A 22,243-nucleotide genomic window follows, 5' to 3' on the forward strand; every position below is an offset into this window, starting at 1 on the left:
GTAACTACATTACACACTTCGAACAAGCGTATAACCCCTTTGTTTCCTATAGCACAATTTGTCTGTTTCGTGTGTGTGTGTGTGTGTGTGTGTGTGTGTGTGTGTGTGTGTGTGTGTGTGTGTGTGTGTGTGTGTGTGTATGTACAGACAAATTTTTTTTTTTTAATAAATAGGTATGCAATACATGTGTGATAGATCGTGGAAATTCATATTCAGTTTGTGACAAATTAAACAATTAGATTAGATGCTGGGCCTTTTTCTGTACTGGCTAATACGATTTAGCTATTTTTCTTTCCAGTCCATGAATTGTTCAATCTAATGATTATATTGTTAGGCATTATTCTGCTTTATTTGACAGTGAGTAGAGAGACAGGAAAAGCAAGAGAGAGAGGGGGTGACATGGAACACAGGTCCTTGGGACAGAGTGATCCCAGGTCAGCTACTGGGGTGCCCTGTCAAATCTATTTTGTATTCACAACCAGCAAGTGATGACAAATATTTTAAGTCACACCAGTGCATGGCGCAGCCAATGGCTTGCTTGAGAGACTACTTTTGGAGGTGCCCCTCAACATGTGATTCTAATTTGTAGATGATTGGATGTTGCTTTGAAGACATACAGGTATGCCGTCTTCAAAAGGAATGGGGGGTATCATGTTTCTACAAACAATGATTTGTAGCATTTGTGGTGCGAAATTGCTTTTGCCTCGCATTCTTTAGACTAAGGGCCGATTCATACTCCACTTTTAGAGTTTTCGGTTCGGATAGTCACAAAATCTCGGTGGCACCGAACAGCCAAATTAACGATGGTACCCGCCCCCCCGAACCTCTGAATGACAGCATACTGTAGTTTGGACAGAGCCAAACTGAAATAAATTCGGCTCTAAAAGTGGAGTATGAATCGGCCCTAAGGATGGCTTCACATTACAGTGTACCTCCTGAGGCGGCTCCGGGTATGTTTTTGTGAAAAGGTTGGCAGATTGCACAAGGCTCCAAAAAGAAGACAGTACAATTTTAGGTATTTTATTACTCAACTAACTTAGGCTCATACCCAATTACTCTTAATCATAGGAATTTCCAGACTGATTCAACTACAGGCTCAATGCATTCACAAACTAGAAGCAGTGCTCTTCCGAGCACAGGTCTCCACCAGGCCGTGTGTCCTGGTGGTGCTACTGTATAATAGGCCAATGTAAAAAGGGTGGCATATGTTCTTCACCATAGACCTTTCATGGAAATCGGACGCTGCATGCATGATTTGAAGCATTGTGTTCCAAAAATGTGTTTTGCTAAACTCTACCTGCTGGTGGCGCTATAACAGGCCAATGTGAAAAAAGGTAGCATTTGTTCCTTGACCTAGTGGGAATATGTGTGGCATATTTCACGGTAATCGCAAGCTGCGTTGATGATTTGAAGCATTTTGTTCAAAAACGGAGCAATCCTGCAAACTTTGGAAGCTAATATTAGCCAATCAGGATGGAATATGAAATATCAGACGGATCTGACTTGATAACATGACTATAGAGATACTGTGTACCGATTTGCGTGATTTTTGGATAAAATCTCAAGGAGTAATATCCAAAAATGTGTTTTACATAAGTCGGCCCAAAGGTGGCGCTATAAAAGGCTGATGTGAAAAATGCAGGGCAAAGGTTTATCCTTAGCCTCTAGGGAGTGCGCTTACAAAGTTTGAAACTGATCGGTGGAGTTATAGGTAAAACCACAAATCGGCCTGTTATAGCGGCTGATTATATGAGGCTGATTTAAAAAAGTGGCATTTCTTCCTCGGCCTAGTGGGAACGTGTGTGCGCGATTACATGATAATTGCACTTTGCGTTTGGGATTTGAGGCATTTTGTTCAAAACGGCTCAATCCTACAAACTTTGGAAGCCAATTTTAGCCAATCAAGAAGGAATATGCAAAAGCGGACAGATCTGTGTCGATCACATGACTGTCGAGATACTGCCTACCGATTTGTAGGATTTTTGGACAAAATCTGTAAGAGTAGTGCACAGAAATGTGTTTTGCGAACATCGGCCACTAGGTGGCGCTAGAAAAGGCCCATTTGAAAAATTTAGGGCAGAGGTTCTAGATTGGCATCCAGGGAATGTGTGTGCTCACTTTGGCAGCGACCGGGCCAACGGCGACTGAGATTAGCTGCACACAAACTGCGAGGACACACGGACGGACGGACGGACGCACGGACGGACGGACGGACGCACGGACGCACACACGGATGGACGAAGGGGAAAACATACTCTCCCCCAAGCCTTCGGCTGGTCGAGACAATTATTAAATTGTGTGAAATGTCTGATGTACACTGTAAAGAAAACATGCAACACAACACTACTAAACACAGCTTGATGGTGATTTCGATTGGAAGCAGCTGTTAGAAGCAGCTGTGTAGCGTGTGTGCATGCAAATAATAATAGCTAGAAAGGTGCAATTCTGCGAAATTGTAAGTCACACTTTTGGCCCTACTCTTATCTCCGGCACCGTTGCCCCTAACCATGCCAAACTTTGCACACACACTCCTTGGCTGGCAAACCACAACCTCCGCCCCTGATTTCCCACATGCCCCTTTTCTAGCACCACCATGAGGTTGCTAAGGCCAATTTGTGTATACATGCTTATCTCCCGATTAGGGAGTCTTACTGGTATCATATATTGTGATGACGTGAAGCATGACAACAGTGTGAAGCATGACCAAAAGCTTCACTTTTACGTTTGTGCAAAAGTAGGTTGAATTTGCTGGCAAAAGAATCTCAGACCGAGAACAATAGTGTGTTGCCTATTATAGCAACCACACTGATAATACATCAGATTTATATAGTGCTTTTTATTAGTATTCAAAGTTGCTTTACAACAAGAAAAGAAAAGTTCCTCAGTAGGTACTGTCTATAGGGCACAGGCTGCCCTGTGACAGTTATGTGTTGAAAGCTTACTCCTTGTAAGGCTCTCTGCCCCCCTTTTTGTCTGACAGACAGGCAGACAGACAGACAGACAGACAGACAGACAGACAGACAGACAGACAGACAGACAGACAGACAGACAGACAGACAGACAGACAAACAGGAGTGAAAACAAGTCTATCTGCCCAGCCTGATGGAGATAATATGACTGGTCTCTGAGAACACTATGGCCCTCTACTGGAAGGGGCAGAACAAGCTGTTCCTCAACCTGTCTGTGCAACAGCCACTGAAGCCTGTTGACAGTCATGACAGACACCGACACTGACTGTACATAGAAAATCTATCTATCTATCTATCTATTAGAGATGTTACCGATCAATCGGCAATGGATCGGATCGGGCCGATCAAAGCGTGATCGGCGATAATCGGTGGTTTAGATCAAAAGGTAAATTCACCGATCCGATCCGATCGGTGCATCCGATCAACCAGCCGTTCAGTATGCCCACTTGAGGCCATTGGGGTATTGATTTCCACAGTGCTGAAGGAATAATTAGTTACTGCTATGATAATAAATACATAGTAATGCTGGTAAATAACTATAAGGCAAATATATAAATGAATTCATGAGTGAATTAATTAATTAAAGTTAAAACATTAACATTTAGAAAATATAAATAATATATAAATAATAACTTGATCGGATCGGTGATTGATCGGTATCGGGTGATCAAACTTTTGTGATCGGTGCTCAGTGATCGGTTCCAAAAAACCTGATCGGACCATCCCTACTATCTATCTATCTATCTTAGCCTAGTAAACTGACTCCTCCCATCGAAGGCAGGAAGAGACTGGTTTACGAGGCTATATCTATCTATCTATCCATCTATATATTTGATTGAGGTGTTTGAATAGACCAGGTCAAGACATGGCATAGCAATTTCACAATATTGTTATTTTATTTGTGGCTAACAACAATATAATTGATCTGCAGAGCTCTCTTGTGTGTTTACAAATAGCCTATATAAATATAAAAAAAAAAGAAAATGTATATATATATATATATATATATATATATATATATATATATATGTGTGTGTGTGTGTGTGTGTGTGTGTGTGTGTGTGTGTGTGTGTGTGTGTGTGTGTGTGTGTGTGTGTGTGTGTGTGTGTGTTGTGTTATGTTATGTTGTAACTCCTACGTGTGATTGGCACGTGTTCCATCAGCAATGAGCAACAGTCGGTAACAGTCCGTCAGGGTTGATGATAACTCATTCATGAAGATGATAGCGGGTGATCCAGGTGGATGTTGTACATTAACATTTCCCTGGGCTGACGTGTTGTCCTACAACAATTACCTTAATCATCGTAATGTCCACAATGGAAACAGCTGTGCTGTCGTCCAACCACAATGTCATGCCCATGAGAAGAATGGATTACATTGCACTTGTAACAGTGCTGTTGCTTTTTTACAAAGTTGAATTTCCAATATGGTAGGATGGTTGTTGTTGTTCAGCGGACTGTTGTCATGTCCCCGCAGTGCCTGTAGTGGTGCTGTGAGGAGTCTGCTGTGGACCTAACAAAAAAACCCTCAGCAGCCTCCCCAACTTGCTAATGTTTGCTGTTGATACTCTATATTTACATGCATCTTTATTTCAAGATATACTGGGTTCGATGAAGATCACTGCTAGTATCTTACAATATCGAATATCGATGCACAAATAGCCTAGCTGATTCTAATAGACATTTGAGCCGTCTATCTGGAGTGAATACCGTACACAGCTCATACCAATTGAAGGTAAGCGGAGCCGTTTACATCCTGGGACTCTATTTTCACACGGCCTGTCTTGTGAGGTTGACAGTGGGCCACGTTGTCTACTCTAGCCCCCTGGCCAGAGGCCTATTTTTGACGTTTTTTTTTTATAGCTGAAAACCAAACTAAATGTTGCCGTTATATTCACCAGGCGTAGATAAGTTGATTTATATGGTGGCTGTATGTCGTGAAGCTACCCAATGCTATTATAAATAGCAATAACTGATAGTAATTGAGATCGACTCATCGACTGGTGTTTTTTTTGGAAGGCCTCTTTTAGTCAGGCCTCAAGCCTCCGTGCAGGCCCTTTGTCTGAAACTATGTGGCTAACATGTTTAATGATTTAATTGGGTCAAATTTGATAAAGTCATACACTTGGTGGCATTGCTTTTCCAATAAACTGGCTTTTAGACGTCCCTTTCAACCGAAAGTAGACTCGTATAATATAATGCTAGCCTTTTGCTTATGTTTCCGTTTCCTGGCTAGCTACCGCCTACTAATTTTTGTGTTTTTAGCTTTGGCAGCTAGCTAGCCGAAGTTACCATTCTGTCACCTGTTCCTGTCTCGTATTGTTACATTTACATTGTAAGTCCAGAGCAGGGTAGATGTATATCTGGTAATTAGTATAATATGGCGTATCGTATGTTTGCGCGTCTATTTTGTATACTTTCTTGTCATTAATGTTAACAAGTTGACATCGATAGCTAGTATCGGTTAGCTAGCTGTTCAGGCTCCAATGGATTATTTGGTTACATGCTTGAATTGTACCTTTTTATATCATTTGAACTTATGAAAATATTACCTACACTTAAAAGTGAAAATATGTGGAAATGGAACACAATTTTATCTTCGATACAGTCGCACTGGTGTTAATGTTGGCAAACTAGCCACTTCTAAGCAGCCAGCTAAAGCTGTTCATTTGGCTGTTGCAAGCGGTTGCAAGTGATGGATAGCTAATACTTCCTCGCATGTTCATCACGTGTTAACCACCAACTTATGGCAACTAACCAGTAATATAAATGGACACATTTACTGCCAAACTGTCAGTCACTAAATGAATAGCCAGCTAACCTCTTACTCGTTGCTAACTGGTTCAGGTATTCATTCTGTAGCATCTCATTTGAATACTAACTAGTCCACTCAAGCTGGAATATGAATAGTTTGCATGCCTTTTTTGTTGTTTAGTTTTTTACTTTTCACTAAACATTGTTAGAATGGTCAGCTGTCTATCGGAGATCGTTTTGTGTGCAAGCAAGTTGTGCTTCTTAAAACATTTTCTCCTGCACTAGCAGCAATCTGTCATGTGATTTACTGACTTTTACTATCAACAGTGTTTGTTTAGACCTACTGTTTTCTTTTTTTGTTCTTTCATTTCATTTTATTTACATATCTACTGCATAGTACTGTGTTCTATTCGTCTGTCATTCAATGTTATATGAGATACTTAAATGGTTTCCTGTGGAAATAAGCTTAGTCTTTTCTAGGATCTCCTTTTAGTAAACCTTGTACCAGTGAACTGTACCGTCATGAAACTGTACCTTTTCCTATGCAATCTTCTAATAAAGTCTTCAATCAATCAATCATTATCACTATTGGTTTATACTCTAGAGTTAACTAAATGGTTGCTGAATTATTATATCCCGTCGGTTCTAGTACATTTCCTAGATGCACTTAAGGATGAGACGATATGAAAATGCACGATTATTGTGGCAAAAGTAATTGCGATCAACAATATTATTGATAGAGATGTCTTATTGCGATTCTTGGGGCCGATACCGATCACCAATCAACTGGAATTAGTATCTGCCGAATGATACCGATAACAGTGTCAAATCCATAAATTATTCTTTTTATTGTGTTACTGTTGCAGCATTTATATATATGATTCTTCTAACAAAACATTGACATTGTATATTAAGTATAAACATTAGGAGATTGCAGGCTGAGGTCCTTTAGGTTACATTCAGTCCCACAGATAAATATTGTGAAAATAGCTGATCTAGCTTGTAGATCGGCAATGCTGATAGAGGCAAAGATGATACTGATCAAAGCAGATAGAGGCATTATCGGCTGATCACGATCACTCACCGATTAATAGGCACATCTCTAATTATTGAGATAATCAGAATATGAGTAAAACTTAAATGCCACTTTTGTTAACCACTTGGAACCTATTATGGGGGAGTGTTCTGCAAAAATAGCCGATCTCACAATGTTGCGTTGCAACACGCGAGCTTGTAGATTTGCTATTTTTGGCGAATTGATTTGTGTGTAGAGTGAAATAAGAACGTACCAAATGTGCTCTTTACTGGTCCGTTTTATCAAGTATAGAGGGTTTAACAGCTCAACAAAAGCTAATTCATCCTGTATGATGAGGACAATTTCACGATAAATGAAAATCTCTGCGATACAAATTATTGTGAGTGTTGTTTATCACGATAAACAAAAATAATGATTATCGTCCCATCTAGGGCTGGGTGCAATAACCGCAATACCGCGCTTGTGTAATGCATACCGCGGTGTCGAGTTCATAATTTGACAAGTTGAGAATTATAATGACCTCATTGCATGTTCATTCTGTCTCAATACCAGTATTGTTAAGTATTTAGATGAATGGATTTCTACTTTAGAGGCTAGAGGGGAGGTACTATTACTCTCTGCATGTTGTGTTCATCTCCTGTATGACAATATTTTGTGATGTAATTCTCAGTTTTCCCAATCTTTATCCCATCAGCTGATGTTCTCAAGGACAAGAGTCACGTGATGTATGAAGGCAAACACATACACTTCTCGGAGGTGGACAATAAGCCATTGTGCTCATACAGCCCTAAGCTCTGCAAACAGCGCAGACTAAATGGCTATGCTTTCTGTATCCGACATGTTCTGGAGGATAAGACTGCCCCCTTCAAGCAATGTGAATATGTCGCCAAGTACAATAGCCAGCGATGTACCAATCCCATCCCCAAGTCTGAGGACCGCAGGTGAGTGTTTGTTTATATCGCTGTGAGTTTGTCTTGTTTGTTCACACTTTTAACATAAGTATGTTAAAAAGTATGTTCCACCTCCCCACAGATACTGTAACAGTCACTTACAAGTTCTGGGCTTCATCCCCAAGAAGGAGAGAAAAAAGAAGCATGATGCTTTGGAGGAAATGCGTTCACGACCTCACCTAGAGTCTGTGGCACTAAACATAACTGTACCCTCTCTGGCTCTGAAAGCACCGAACGGTCTGGATGGGCATCCACCCTCTCCCCCTTGTACACGCTTGTTACCCCTTCAGGATGGGGAGCTCCTGGATCCTTTTGCCTTTTATGAGGATGACACAGACGGGGAGGAGGCAGGTACTCCTCGGAAGAGCATCGCCGTGAAGAAAAAGCTGCAGGGTCGTCTGACACTCAACCAGAAACTCCACCATGACACTGACCTCTTCCAACCATCTCCAGAGCACTTTAGCCCCTCTCCTGTTCCCCGAGTCCATCATCACCACCACCCCGCCTCACCACTCAACACTCACCTGTCCCGTCAGCAGTCAGGACTTCTCCAGACCCCCCAGCACTCCAACGTGCCCTCTTATGCCCTAACCGGACAACAGCAGGGTTTATTATGCAATGCAGCACCACCTCAGACACCTACCTTTCTGCCTCCAGGGCCGCCCACCAGTGCAGCGCCAAGTCCAGCACAGCTCCCCGGACCATCGCTCAGCAGAAAGCCCCATGTCACTGCCACTCACTTGCCCTCTAGCTGCAGGGACAGTGCTAGTAGTACACAGCGGCATGTGGTAGTCATGCGGCCAGCTGCCTTCTCACCGCCAGCTGCCTGCCTGTCCAGGTTGCAGCATCTGGTTCAGCTCTGCGCCAAGAGACATCAGGATCACGGAGACCTCTTCCCACATCTAGGTGCCTCATCTCCCTGCATTTACCAACAATTAAATACCAGACATTCATACATTTATTTTTGTATTTATTCGTACTGATATGTCAAATATGCAAGGCTCTTGAAGGACTGACTGAGTAAGGTTCTTTCGACGTAGCTGTTGTAGTAGGAGGCTGCTGAGATAGATGAGCTGCTCTAACAAGCTCTCTTCCAGGACTGGACTGGTCAGAGGACAGCGCTGACGATGATGAAGAGGAAGTGGAGAGAGAGCTACCCTTTCAGAGCTCTTGGAGACAGCAGGATGGGTTAGTCAGAGACTGGATACTCACACTACAGCATGCATTTCAAGGTTATATTACATGTACTGACTGCTATTAATTGTTTAAATAAATAGGTTGGAAGAGGAAGGTGACTCGTCTCGGAGAACGCGGCTGCTTAGGCTTTGCTCGTACCTCCGAGAGAAATACAAGCACATGTGCAGACAGGAGAGGGCAAGCATGCGCCAGAAGAGATACCGCTATGCCTTCCGCAAAGCCCTGCTACATTCTGCCAGTAAGGACCCTGACTGTGCTGGGCAGTTGATCCAGGAGCTACGCTGTGTCTCTCAGACTGCCTCAAGGTATCCTGAATAATAACCAGTTTAAAAGTGTTCAGGTGCAATCAGGAAAAGATGATGCATGAATGGTGTCACAGGTCCTCATTTATCAATGGAATTTAAACCAGTGTAGCCTGCGTTGTCTGTTAAGCCTACTTGTCAGACATAATTTCAGAAGCGATGAAAGTTCCCATCCCTCTTGTCATCCAGTCCTGAGTTGGGACTGTGATATCCACTGCTCCCTCTGAACATCCAATGACACCCTGTTAATGCAATTATATTCAAGTAATATTGTGCACAACAACCACACAGGCCAGATGTCTGACACTTTACTTGTACATGAGTAGCACTCATGAGTAGCACTCATGTACAGACAGTGTCCACCCTTGATCCAAGTGAAGCCCACAACGCATTCCACCGTGGCCCGGCCGTGGGTATTTTTGGCACACTGTGGAACATGCACTCCTACATTGTTTGCGAGTGGGATTATCATATAGTGTTTCATGTGGGAGTAATCTTTGTCAAACTACATGAATCACACAAAAATGTAGGCTATGTTAACTTATGATTGGAATGTGTTTTGATTAACTATTTCACCTAATATGCCCTGGAGATGTCCACTGCTGTTTGCAAAATTGCAAAATGAAAATCCTCTATCTGAATAACTTAAAGCTTTAAGCTCCTGTTTAAATGGGTGACTGATTAAGCATCTCCCTGTAAATGATTGTTTTTAATAGCTTGATTTTAAATGCGTGTAAATATGACTTATTAACCCCGTAATTACAACTACTTATATTAGGGATACGCAAGGTTATGTTAGATGTTTGGTTACATCATTTCAAGTGATTATTGGTTGCTGTCGGATTGTCAGACAGTGTTTTGCACCACATATCTATGATGAAATTGTTTACACAATCTGGAGACCTGATGTGAGATTTGAGTGCATTGTACGCACAAGTCAAAGTGATGATAGATTGATACATGCAGGATGCTCACAAGGCCCATCTGCAGTGTTGGGCTGACAAAAATGACAAATTCTCACATGAGCACTTTTTTAGTTTGGGTCGAAAATGCATAATCTTCATTGAGCAACAGTATGAATTTCCTTTCAGATTGACTGGTGCTCTGCTTGCTGTTTGCTCAGCCACAGTCTGTCTCTCTCTTTAGTGTGATTCCAACAGGGCAGCAGAACGCAGAGACAGGAATCTGCACTGGCAGCACCAAGGGCCAGACCTGCAGCAACAGGGCTCTGCCCTTCACCCGACACTGCTTTCAGCGTATCCTTTGCACAGCTTCCACTACCGCCACACTGCCGTTACTTAGGATACATTTGTGTGAGATCTGCATAGTGATCTTCCAGACTACGCGATGGTGTATTTCTTTCTGGGATGGGTTTGATGATTGCTCTCTCTCAGAGTGGTAGTATTTCCTTTATGATTCTGTACAGACATCCTGTTGAATCGCTCTCAACAGCTTTTCTCTAGTTGCACAGCCAAATTTGCTGATGGTCAGCAGTGTTCTATCCCTGTGTTTGACATCACACACCAGACGCCACTCTGCGAAGAGCATGCCAAAAAGATGGTGAGTGCACTGTTAACTTAAAAGGTTTCGTTCTTTCATTTCCCCTCCCCTCTTCGTAACACAAATATTTGTTCACATGTTCCCCACAGGACAACTTCCTGCGTGGGGACGGTAATAGGAGAGTGCAGCACCAGCAACAGCAGCAGCGTAAGCCACGTAAAAAGACCAAACCTCCGGCACTCACCAAAAAACACAAGAAGAAGAGGAGAAGAGGGCCGCGGAGACCCCAGAAGCCCATCCCTCCAGCATTGCCCCAGGGAAACCTGGGGATGCCTTCCACCAGCCTAGCCATGCCTTCACAGGCCAGCATCAGGTTTGTACCTACCTGTGTGTCCAGCAGTCTTCAGTCTGCCTATCCCAAACACTCCACCAACCTGAAATCTGAGATCTGAAAGGTTATAATGTCACGTGAGGAGTATTCCCTTTAGCAGCCTTCGCAAATTCTGACTGCATTTGGCAGACAAGTGAGACCGAAAAGCTTGACAGTTGACAACGTATGAAAATGATTTAACAAATGCGCTCCAACTAAGTAAGAATGTAGTACTGAAGTATATATTTTGTGTCAGAATGTAACAGTATGGCTGATATTACAGTTGTACACGGCAGAGGAAAAGAGAGGGAATGAATGAAGGAGACTTGGAAGAGATGGCTAGAGAAGGTGCATAAACGGCAGCTGATTCAAGATCTACAGCAATTATAGGGATGAATGGATGTAAAGGCAGAACAGGAGTCAAATGATGCAGATACAGATAAGAATTCTGGAAAGATGGATGAGGCACGAAAATACCATCCCTTCATTTGGACAGTTGCATTATTAAAGAAAAAGACAAAAGATGTGTATTTCAAAATGGCACATTAATTTACTCAAATTTACCATCTTCAGTAAAAATTTCAATTATGATAAAAAAAATGTATTTATGCTATATATACAGCAGTAGCAGAGGCTGCAGCCATAACCCCATCTCACCAATCCCTGAAAGCTGGCAACCTTGCATTGGCAATTTAATTATGACTTGTTTAAAAGAAATTGTCTTAAATGTCTAGTTACTGTATATGGTATTCTATTAACGCATGCGCTGCCCTTTAAAAATAATACATTTTCAGGCTGAACCTAGTCTCCATAGACTTCCATCTAATCCATAGTGCACGGATCATGCATAGATCATGCACCACGCGTGTGCACGCTGTTCACAGCTTTCAAACAAAAAAAATCTGCTTGGAAATCCGTTAAGGCATTCATGAGATAGCAGCCATTCATGAGATAGCAGCCATTATGTTTTCTTCAAATGTAAACAAACATTGCTGCCATGTTTGAAAGATGGGGTTGGTATGGGGGTCAAATGTGCAGTTTTGCGATCGTGCCTATAGTAGATTGAAGGAAGTCCAAAAATATTTGTTTTAATGCAAAAACTCAGGGAAACTCAGGCGTGGCGGCGTCAGACAACAGGTATAACTCTGGAAACTTGTGAGGGGGCAGTCTATGAGTTAAAAGGTGTTAAAGTGCTATATACCTACAGACACCTGTGTGAAGGGTCCATTTAGATGTGATCAATGTGTTAATGAAGCCAGTAATTCACAGGTTATGCTTTGTCATATTTCTTCTGTAGACACTTGACTTTGTACAGTTTTGCAGCTTTTCTGACATTGGGATAGAACATGAAATAGCAACAGGAAAGTTAAGGCAGAGACAAAGGATATTGGTGGTTCTGTGGTTGACACATTGTTGCAACTCATAATGTAATAATGGCTCATAATGTAATCACGGTATATAATGTAATAACCTAAATGTAATAAAAGCTCATAATGTAATAAAATCACAAGTGCATAACGTAGTGTAAGTAACACACTCCCCAAAAAAAAGCAATAATAGCTAATAAACTCGATTGCTATGAACCTACCAATAAAGTATTCATAATTGCAAACAATCTCAAATTCAGAGAATTAGTGGACTTTAAAATCGCTCAACTTATGTACAATATCAATAACAACATGCTCCCGGACAGTATCCAAAAGATGTTATATAAAAGACAATCTCAGTATAATATTGGAGGTACATGCATCTTTCTCAAAATCAAAAACCAGAACAAATGCAAAATGATGATGTATAACTGTTACTGGAGCGACAGCCTTGAAAAGGAAGAACAAATGTGTAGCACATTAAACACATTCAAAAGATTACTTAAAAACGAGATGATTGAGAACTACATAAAAGGAACAAGCCTTCTGCATGAATAACTTATACAGCAATCATGTACGTACATACAAAGTTTTGTCGTCTTGTTTTTCTATAAAAGGTGCAAAAAGCTATGGCTTCAGCCTATACTTTTTCAGTCAGAAATGTGGTTTATTTTCATTTACCATATTGTATTACATTATGATGAGCCATTATGAGTTGACACATTAACAGGTTAAGCCAGTGCTTCTCAAAGTGGATTTCAGGCACTCTTTAGGTTCCTTTATGGGGGTCTAAATTGACCCGTAAAAGTATGTAACTTTAGACCATCACATTTCAAAGTTTGAGAACCACGGGTTTAAGCCACCACAGTGTTAATTTGTAATATTTCTACTTAACTCTCTGCCCACCAGGAGCCCTTCAACCCCCGACTTGAGCACAGACGAGCTTCCTGATGACATCACCAATGACATGGCAGACATTCCAAATGACCTAGAGCTGAACCAGGAGGACTTCTCTGATGTGTTACCAAGGCTTCCAGATGACCTGCAGGACTTCGACTTGTTTGAAGGTGCTAATCTTTACATGTCTTTATATCTTTCACTTACTGTATGTCTGCTGCTTGGATTAGGGCAGGGGTTCCCAAACTTTTATGTCTCAGGGCACCCCATGAATATGTTTTTAATCCGAGGCACCCCTACATTATAATTTTCACTCCCAGGACCTTATATTTATAGCATATCGACGTTGTCGGGTGGAAACCTTGTATGTCCAAAACCGTTCGTTTTGTATTTATCATCTATAAAATGCACTAAACTAGTGAGAACAGCAGATCTACAAGCACACAACGCCTCGCATAGATCGGCTGTTTTCACTAGTTTTGTGCGACAGAGGTTTCTGCCTGACATTGACGATATTTTAGTGATTATGTTGTGAGGAAAACGTTGAGATAATAGCCATTTTGACAGAAAAATAACTTTGTACTTCAAGTTTAAAATTTATAAAAAAATATTATCAAATGATCTCGCGGCACCCCTGGACTGCTGTCGCGGCACCCCAGGGTGCCCCGTCACCCACTTTGAAAACCCCTGGATTAGGGTCAGAAATGTATTGGCGCGGTAGGTTAACACATAACAAGACTTTGACTGGACACATTGCTCCGTAGTATTCTCACAAATAATGGCAAAAAAATGAAGAAGTGTAGAGTGGAAGAACACACTGCCTGTTGAACTGAATGTTGCAACAGTATTTACAGGTTGCAATATCGATATGATACAGTTTATATTGTATTGTATGTTTGTGCACGTGTAGGTAAGAATGGGGACCTGCTGCCTACCACAGAGGAAGCTGAAGAGCTGGTGCGTGCGCTGCAGGCCATGGGGTCTTATCCAGACTCTCTGGTGTGCTTGACTTCCATGGGGGACCTGGCCTCGTCTGAAGGTGTGGACCACCGAGCCATGGCTGTGTTCCCAGGGACGGTCCAGCCCGGGGGCATGGGTGACCTGCTGAACGGCCGCATCCCCACAGAGAACTTTACCAGCCTAGAGCTGGAAGACAACCTTCTGCAGTCAGCGGGGGGTCATTTCCCCCATTCGCCCCCACCTCAGCCGTCTAATCAGGCCCCAGCGTCTGGGCCCAGCCTGACCCCTTCTTCCTCTACAGTAGTCCCCTCCACCACCCTGCTCACACAGAGCCCCATGACAGAGACAACGTTTTCCAGGACACACGCGCCCCACGTCCTGGCCAAGTCGGACTTGCCCACATCATCTCCACAAGGCAGCCACTACAGCAGTGAACATGTGCCATCCCCATACAGTGACCACATATCGTCCCCCCATGCCAGCTCCTTTCAGACAGACACGCCTCTCCTGCTGGAAGTCCCCCTCAGTGGGGTGCCGGGACCACCGCGCTCCTCATGGAACAACCTCCCTCTCCCCCTCACTGACCCCACACAGTTTGGCAACCTCATGGGACCAGAGAGTCACCTCATAACCACCTCCCTGTCCACTCCCCCTTCCACCACACACTCAGTGACCCTTCAGCCCATGGCTGCCCTCTCAGCGATGCCCCAGAGTGGCCTGACGGGCTTGACTACACCACCTGCCCCCTCGCCCTCCTCTTCTTCACATGACCTTCTGACCTCGGCGCAGCCCAAGCAGCAGCTCCCTCAGTTCAGCGCGGCCTTCGGCCATCAGTTGGCCTCCCACAGCGGCATCCCGAAAGATGTGCAGCCCAGTCACAGCTCTACAGCACCTCCCACTGGGTTCTCGATAGCGGGTGCCACTGCTGCAAGTGCCAACAGCGCCATACCCCCCTTTCCGCAAAGTAACTGAGAGCAGAGGTAGTCTACATAGGCTGCCGGTTACTCAGTGGACTCACATTCACTTGACTGACCCACCTTTCTTCATCTGCTACATGTGTGCAATGTGGTAACGGTGCACTATTTTTGATCTAATTTTGCACAACCTCAGAGTTTCCTTGCTATTTTAATAGTTTTATTTTGCATAGCCAGTTGGTCTCCCTGAAGGAAGTTTGAGTCGGTGTGCTGCCCTGTGGTTTCACCAGTAGAGGGTGATATTTAGGCAGACATGGTGGTGGAGATGGTAGATAGAAATGATTAACATTGTTGGAAGGACCTTTAGGAGAGATTATTCCCATCATCATGACAAAAACAGTGCTCAAGACTTTGACAGAAGCCTCAATCATTGGTCCGTTTTATTTGTTTCGCCAGTTAAGTCCTGTCAAATAATGATCCACTATATCCTGCCTTGCTCATATGATCATTAAGGTGTCCCCCCCCCCCCCTTCTTTTTTTTTTTTCTTCAAATGTGTCATACACTGCTTCAATCACCCTATGAAAGACAGAGGGTACAGGTTGTGAAAACTTGTGACCCCAATTATCTTTCAATTTATTTTGTTATCATGAAATGGAATCTTGAGATCCACTCTTATTTAACGGAAATGGAGAAGTTACCAAACTGCTTTTAAACATCTGTTTTTATATTGTATATATATATATGCTCTTTTATTGGTTCGCTCAGACGCAAGAACTCTGACCTCACCATTGGTTGTGGGTCTCCACATGGGTGGCCTAGTAGGCACTTGAACGTAAATCGGGCTACTCAAAAGCAATAAACACATGGACATACTCTAGTATCGTAAGGTATTGTATTGGTCTCCACTTAAATGTAGCTTCACTATGTAATCCAGGCTGATGTGGACCAGGAATATGTTTGGGCCTGTCTTAACTGTGTCATAAAACATTTTCTTTTAATAATCTTGGCTAATCTTTTTTTAATGTGGAAGTAGAGATTTGTATGCAACAGACCACTGACTGACGCGGCCAGACCAACTTCTAAGTTATACCGAGTGGGTTTACAAAATGTTAACGGTAGGGGTAACGGTGGCCAAATCCAGATGATCTGTTCCACTGAGTGGTCGCCCTCGTCGTCTCTGTGTACCAGGGTCACAAAACAGGTTATCACTATCAGGAGCCAATAGCAGTATGAAAACCACCGTCTGAAATGATGGCCATCCTACCCACTGAATGACGTTCAGTGGTGTTTTTGGATACGGTGACTTGGTATGTGGACATACATGATTTTGCCCTCTCAGCTGTCTGTGTCAGGGTGTGACACCATGGTATTAACTAGTGCAATGAGCATGTTTGAGGTAATCGCACTGTCTGCTCTTCTCTACAGATAAATTATCAGTTGAATTTTAAGGTCAATGATGCACTGTTACCTGGGTTCCTATGTTGGCTGTTTAAAAACAAGCGGATTCTGCCTACCCTCCCTGACAACTCCTCCATAATTACTCAAACGTCAATAGAACCATAAGTTTTGATGTTTTATATGAATTTTACAGATTCTCATAAATTGTTGAGTATTAAGTATATAGATTAGCAATCTCTACATTGGGGTTTATTGGTGAATTATTGAGTAGAAATGGATTGAAATTGGTATTTGCAAAGTATTCTGTGTTTTGTGAAACGCATCTTGTTTTGTTTTTCTCCATTATCTCCCCAATTTAGTCATTACCAATTCCCCCGATGTATATAGTCACTGCCAACCCCTACTTGTTGGTCTTGGGAGGGTGTAGACAACCGTCTCCTCCAATGCTTTTTCACCTGAAGGTGAAGAGGAACACACTCCATGACCAACCTGTAAGAGTCGCTAGTGCAGTGACAAAGATTGCCCATCCCCTACCAGCTTCCCACCCACGGACATGGCCAATTGTGTTCGTTGGGAGTGCCCGGCCAAGCCGGAGGCATCTTGGAGGAATCGAACACCAATCTCTATGGTGGTGGGCAGGGATTTTACCCTTGCACCATCTGGACATCTCTTGTTTTAATCGCTATCGATATGAATTCTATTCTCTCCGAAGTTGGGTGTGTAGGCTGTCATTTGATTTTAACATTCTGATGGACAATATTGTATTTTGAAAATCTGGGATTGGACTTGGGCAACAACCTTTGTTTCAAGAGCATATTATCAGCATTTCCCCCGGATTGTGATTACCGGTTTGATTCTTGATGGTATTTGATGAGGTCCAAATATATGCATTGTGTACCTGTACCATAACTTGTTTTGTTTGCATAGAAAAACTGATCCAGATTGGTTGTATTTCAACATAAGATTTGCACAGGACTGGATGGCGTTGGTGGTGTTTACCGTGCCCCACATCTGTCTTGCCTTTTTGCTTGGACACTCATTAGAACAGCTGCCATCATTATCGGTATTCAGCCTGCACCAGAACCCCACTTCCAGCTGTGAGAAGGCCCAGTTCTCTCAGTTCCAAAGAGACAACACATTAAAGTGTATAACACGCTCCACAGCTGGGATTCTCGTTGAATGCAGCATTATCATTTGTAACGGTAGATGTAAAGACAATACCCCCACAAGAAAAGAAATCTGGTTGGATGGAATGTTTGACTTTGAGTAAGCAAGGCAATACTGCTGTATTCACATAGCATGAGATTAGTCGCTGCACCGTTTACTCTCCCAACAACCACATAGATCAAAATTAACAGGGCTCGTAGGCACATGTAACTGCTTGAATTCAGAGATGGCTGACAAAATTCCTATACTCATTGAATGTACTGTATTACTGTTTTTAAAGATGATAGGATGAGCTAATAATCTAGTCACCTTTTGTTATTGGTCCTTGTTTAATTTGTCTAAGGTATTTTTTTGTATACAAAGGTTTACATTTTTATGTATATTTTTCTTGTGTACAAATGTAATATGTGTATAAACTGTATGTAATATCTGTATATAGTGTGACAAATTTGATCCTTTGTTTTTGGATGTATAAATAAAACTTGCTGTGAGGTATTCGCTGATGATATAAGCTGTTCTGTTTTTATTCAATGGTGATGGAAGTCAGCGGTCAAACTAAAGCTGCGTCTGAAATCACAACACTCATCATTTAGTTTGCCAAGTTACTTTAGAGGGCCATGTTTGAAAGCTTAGTCCCTACCTACTAAATAGTGAGAATCGTGAGGCTAAATTGTTTGCAGTACAGCTATCAATTGCTAGCCTGGCTTGGCCAGACTATATACTAATGCAGTTAACTAACTGCAGTATCCCCACCTTGTTTTAACATGGGTGGATTGTTTAGCTGTGCTAGGCTAATCAGTTGCATACCTGCCAACCCTCCTGTTTTTGGAAGAAAGTCTCCTGTTGTTTGACCATGTCTCCTGTTCCAGAATGTCCCCCACCTGTTTTGGGGGGATTTCACACTTTTTTAGCTTGATAAGTATGCACTATGCAGTCATGAAATTCCTGGAAATATTTTGACTGGAAAAGTTTTGGAATTGATCAAGGGTCCTGGAAGGTCCTGGAAAAAATAGTTATGCATTGTTTTTGGTTAACTCATTTACTGCCACCATAAATGAACTTTGAGGGTCCCCTGCCACGATTTTCGTACCTTTTGACGTGGGCACGTGCGTGTCCGTCGTGCACAATCCGCTTGCACGCCACGGCCCGTTCACAGCGTGCACACTTTATTTTTGCTACACTGCCTGTCTTTTGGCATTGCACATAGGAGTAAGTGACTCGTTATTGCGCTGAATTATTGTTATGTAGTCCTGGAAATTAAATATTCTGGAAAGTTTCAATTCAATTCAATTCAATTTTCAATTAAATTCAATTCAACACACACACCTCTCTCTGAGAGTGGGAAATCTGGGAATGTTACTCTTGTTACTGTCGCTTTATGTAGCCTATATTATGTCTGGATAAACTCCAGTCCTAATTGAATCCAATTATAAAGAGATAACTTTTAAGTAATTAGTGGTTATATTAAATTCAACTTTTACTTTAGTCATCAAATAAATTTCTGTTGGCCTAATAGCTTTTTAATGTATCCTAGTAAAGGAAATGTCATCAGGGGTAGCATAGCTCAATGGTTAGGGAGCCTGCCTGGGGAATCAGAGCCCCTGCTAGTCCTTGGATGATTCCAGGCTAGGGTAGCTATACTGAAAGGATATCTTATTTACACAGGAACCACTTTATGTATCTCATATAACATTGAAAGACAGACGGATAGAACACAGCAGTAGCACGCACCGATCAAAAATTATGTCAAGTCAGAATCAAGGCGAAACACCTGGAAAAAGTCCCAAAATCAAATACCCAAAACATTTACGTGTCTGCGGACATCGATGCTGATTGGCTTCTTCTTTCCTCGATTCCTCCAGTGCGCCTCAGACTGTGGAAAGCCTGTGCCATTTCCTCCGAGGAGGCAAAATTGGTGGATTTTTTCAACTTGGCCAGGTTTGAACGAGGATGCTGTGTTCAAAACTGACAGAGGTGTGTGGGTATGGACGGCTGACCGTACGCTGATTGTGTGCGACCCCCAGTGGACACAGAGGAATGCTAAATAAAAGCCTGGGTTTCCAAGGCTACTGTAGAAAAGACATCATATATAACAACGTCTTTGTTGTGCAAGTTTGAATTATGGCTTTGAAAACCATTGTCTTCTGACTCTTCTCTATGTTATGCCAAAAATAGCAATTAATTACCATGATCATTTTAGGCCAATAAAAAAAACTATATACCAAATGTCATACCTATGCCATAAAAGCCAAGTTGGCAGCCGGACTATAGTCATAAGAAGGTGTATCTAGCAGATTCAGTCATTCTGTCAGGGGTAGTTAAAGACTGGAAAGTCTTTAACTTTGGCCTTTTTAAGGCGAAGAGCCAAGCCCTCTTTTAGCTCCGGTAGGATAAATATGTGGTTGTAGTATGGTAAAGTTAGCCAAGTGTTAGATCTGGGAAGTAAATCTAAATCAATTGCTTTCTTCCCAAATGTGTTCATAAAGGTGAACTACTACTATCACCTCTGAACTTTTTCAATCACAACTCCCTTCGGAAACTTTGTGGGAGCCAATCAAAGTTGGGGGTATCGGGCCTGGGATTAAAGGGGATAAAAAACTAAAATGTCCAATATGAGCATATGGGGTGTGTAATTAGGGTATTTTTGGGCTGCTGAATCCATTCCAACCATTAGTTTTCAGTTAAAATGACTACTTGGCCATAAAATAGGCCTAATTGGCTTAGCCAATCATGTCATTCGAGTTCACCTGTGTCCTGTTAGTCCCTATGTTTTAAACACTTTTGAGTGTTCCTTGTCAGATTGTATCATGTGTCATGATGTGCGCTTACCCGCCTGATCTTGAATTGAAACCCTACTCCAACCATTCTTTTTATTGCCAATATTATATGTCTCGTGGCCTATTTTATGGCCAAGGAGTAATTTTTACTGATAACTAATGGTTGGAATGGATTCGGCAGCTCAAAAATACCCTAGTTACACACCTCATACGCTCATATTGGCCATCTTTTTTTCCCTTTAATCCCAGGCCCTTGGGATAACCCCAACTATGATTGGCTCCCACAAAGTTTTCCGAAGGAATATGAACACATTTGTGAAGAAAGCTATTGATTTAGATTTAGTTCCCAGATTGGTCTAACACTCGACTAACTTTCCCTTACTATTGGTGTACCAATGGTTTGGGGTTAATGGAACATTTTCACTAGCCTGGTGGGTTAAGTATTACATTCCTAATTATTTTTCCATGCTGGTGTGGCTTAAAAGATAAATCAAAGGTTCATGCACCAAAGATTGTAGGTTCAAAGCTCAAACAAATCTAAAGATCAGCTCAGAATAAAACAATTCAAACAACAAAAATCTCAAAAGCCTCAGTAAAATAACCTGGATGAAATTTGAAAAATAATTAATATGTACATTTCTAAAACTTCATCTACGCTCCACCCTACCTCCCATAGCGCCACACTGGCCTCCAAGATTACATTGACAACCTAATACTTAACCCAGCTTTTGGAATTTTGGTGAACATGTTCTTTGTGATTGTATTAATCATAGAAATGTATTTATATTTCCACATTGAATTCCACATTAATATATTTTTTTAAATTGTGTTATTTATATTTTTACAGCATCACAAGTTTCATTTGATCAGTTGTTTCATTGAGGCTTTTGAGATTTATTTTGAGTTCCTTGGTTTGAGTGTTTTTTTTTTTGTTTTATTTGAGCTTTGAACCTACAACCTTTGGTATATTGGTATATGAACCTTTGATTTATCTTTTTGAGACACACTGGCTTAGAAGACAACTCGGAACGTAATAATTAACCCACCTTTTAGAATTCAAATGGACAGTGAAAAGGTTCTTTACAAGTTTTAAACTCTCAACCTTTGAGCTATGAACCACTCATTTATCTCTTAGCCACAACAACATGGAAGACACAGGTGAAACGTAATAGTTAACCCACTTTTTAGAATTTAGATGGGACAGTGAAAAACTTCCTTTAGGAGCTTTGAGCCCCAAACCTTCAGTACAGTCTACAAACATGTTTATCTCTCAAGCCACAGTGGCACAACCTGATACTTAACCCAGCTTTTAGAATTTTGATAGATGGTGAAAAGTTCTTGTGTTAAACCCTTAATGTTTGGTTTATAAAACCAGAATTATCTCTTAATCCACATCAATGTGTGCCCACCTCCAGGGAGATGAGTGCACGATGAAATTGGCAATATAACAGTTAACGCAGCTTTTAACATTTAGACAATACAGGGAAAATGTTCTTTGAGATTGTTGAACCCTTGACCTTAGGTCCCTTTATGACAGCATTATATGAGGCAATAACATTTCAATTGTCATAGAATGGCCAAACAATGCAAAAATATCCATCAAATATGTATTAGATTTTTATTTTTTCAATCATTTAAAACATACACGATGTCCAATATCTTAGCGATGAATGAGCAAGGGTTGA

At 41.8% G+C, this 22,243-nt stretch overlaps 1 protein-coding gene across 1 annotated transcript; it reads left to right on the plus strand.

Annotated features, from left to right (window-relative positions):
• The first annotated feature begins 4,480 nt into the window (after nt 1–4,480).
• On the plus strand, nt 4,481–18,202 carry ino80da (INO80 complex subunit Da). Its single transcript, XM_080753056.1, has 10 exons — nt 4,481–4,703; nt 7,453–7,699; nt 7,791–8,614; nt 8,806–8,896; nt 8,986–9,210; nt 10,354–10,463; nt 10,634–10,767; nt 10,857–11,080; nt 13,354–13,511; nt 14,252–18,202. Exons 2-10 carry the CDS (start codon nt 7,482–7,484, stop codon nt 15,271–15,273), a joined length of 3,006 nt encoding a protein of 1,001 aa, XP_080609182.1. The 5' UTR covers nt 4,481–4,703; nt 7,453–7,481; the 3' UTR covers nt 15,274–18,202.
• Nucleotides 18,203–22,243: the final 4,041 nt, after the last annotated feature.

This window comes from Nannobrachium achirus (assembly GCF_963921795.1).
Source record: "Nannobrachium achirus genome assembly, chromosome: 22".
Lineage (NCBI taxonomy): Eukaryota > Metazoa > Chordata > Actinopteri > Myctophiformes > Myctophidae > Nannobrachium > Nannobrachium achirus.

What these genes read in the sequence shown, in the direction of transcription:
- ino80da (XM_080753056.1), top strand. Translation starts at nt 7,482, where the DNA reads ATGTATGAAGGCAAACACATACACTTCTCGGAGGTGGACAATAAGCCA. An exon ending in GTCTCTCAGACTGCCTCAAG is followed by an intron (nt 9,211 to 10,353) that starts GTATCCTGAATA and finishes CTCTCTCTTTAG; the next exon opens with TGTGATTCCAACAGGGCAGC. An exon ending in CCTTCACAGGCCAGCATCAG is followed by an intron (nt 11,081 to 13,353) that starts GTTTGTACCTAC and finishes TCTGCCCACCAG; the next exon opens with GAGCCCTTCAACCCCCGACT.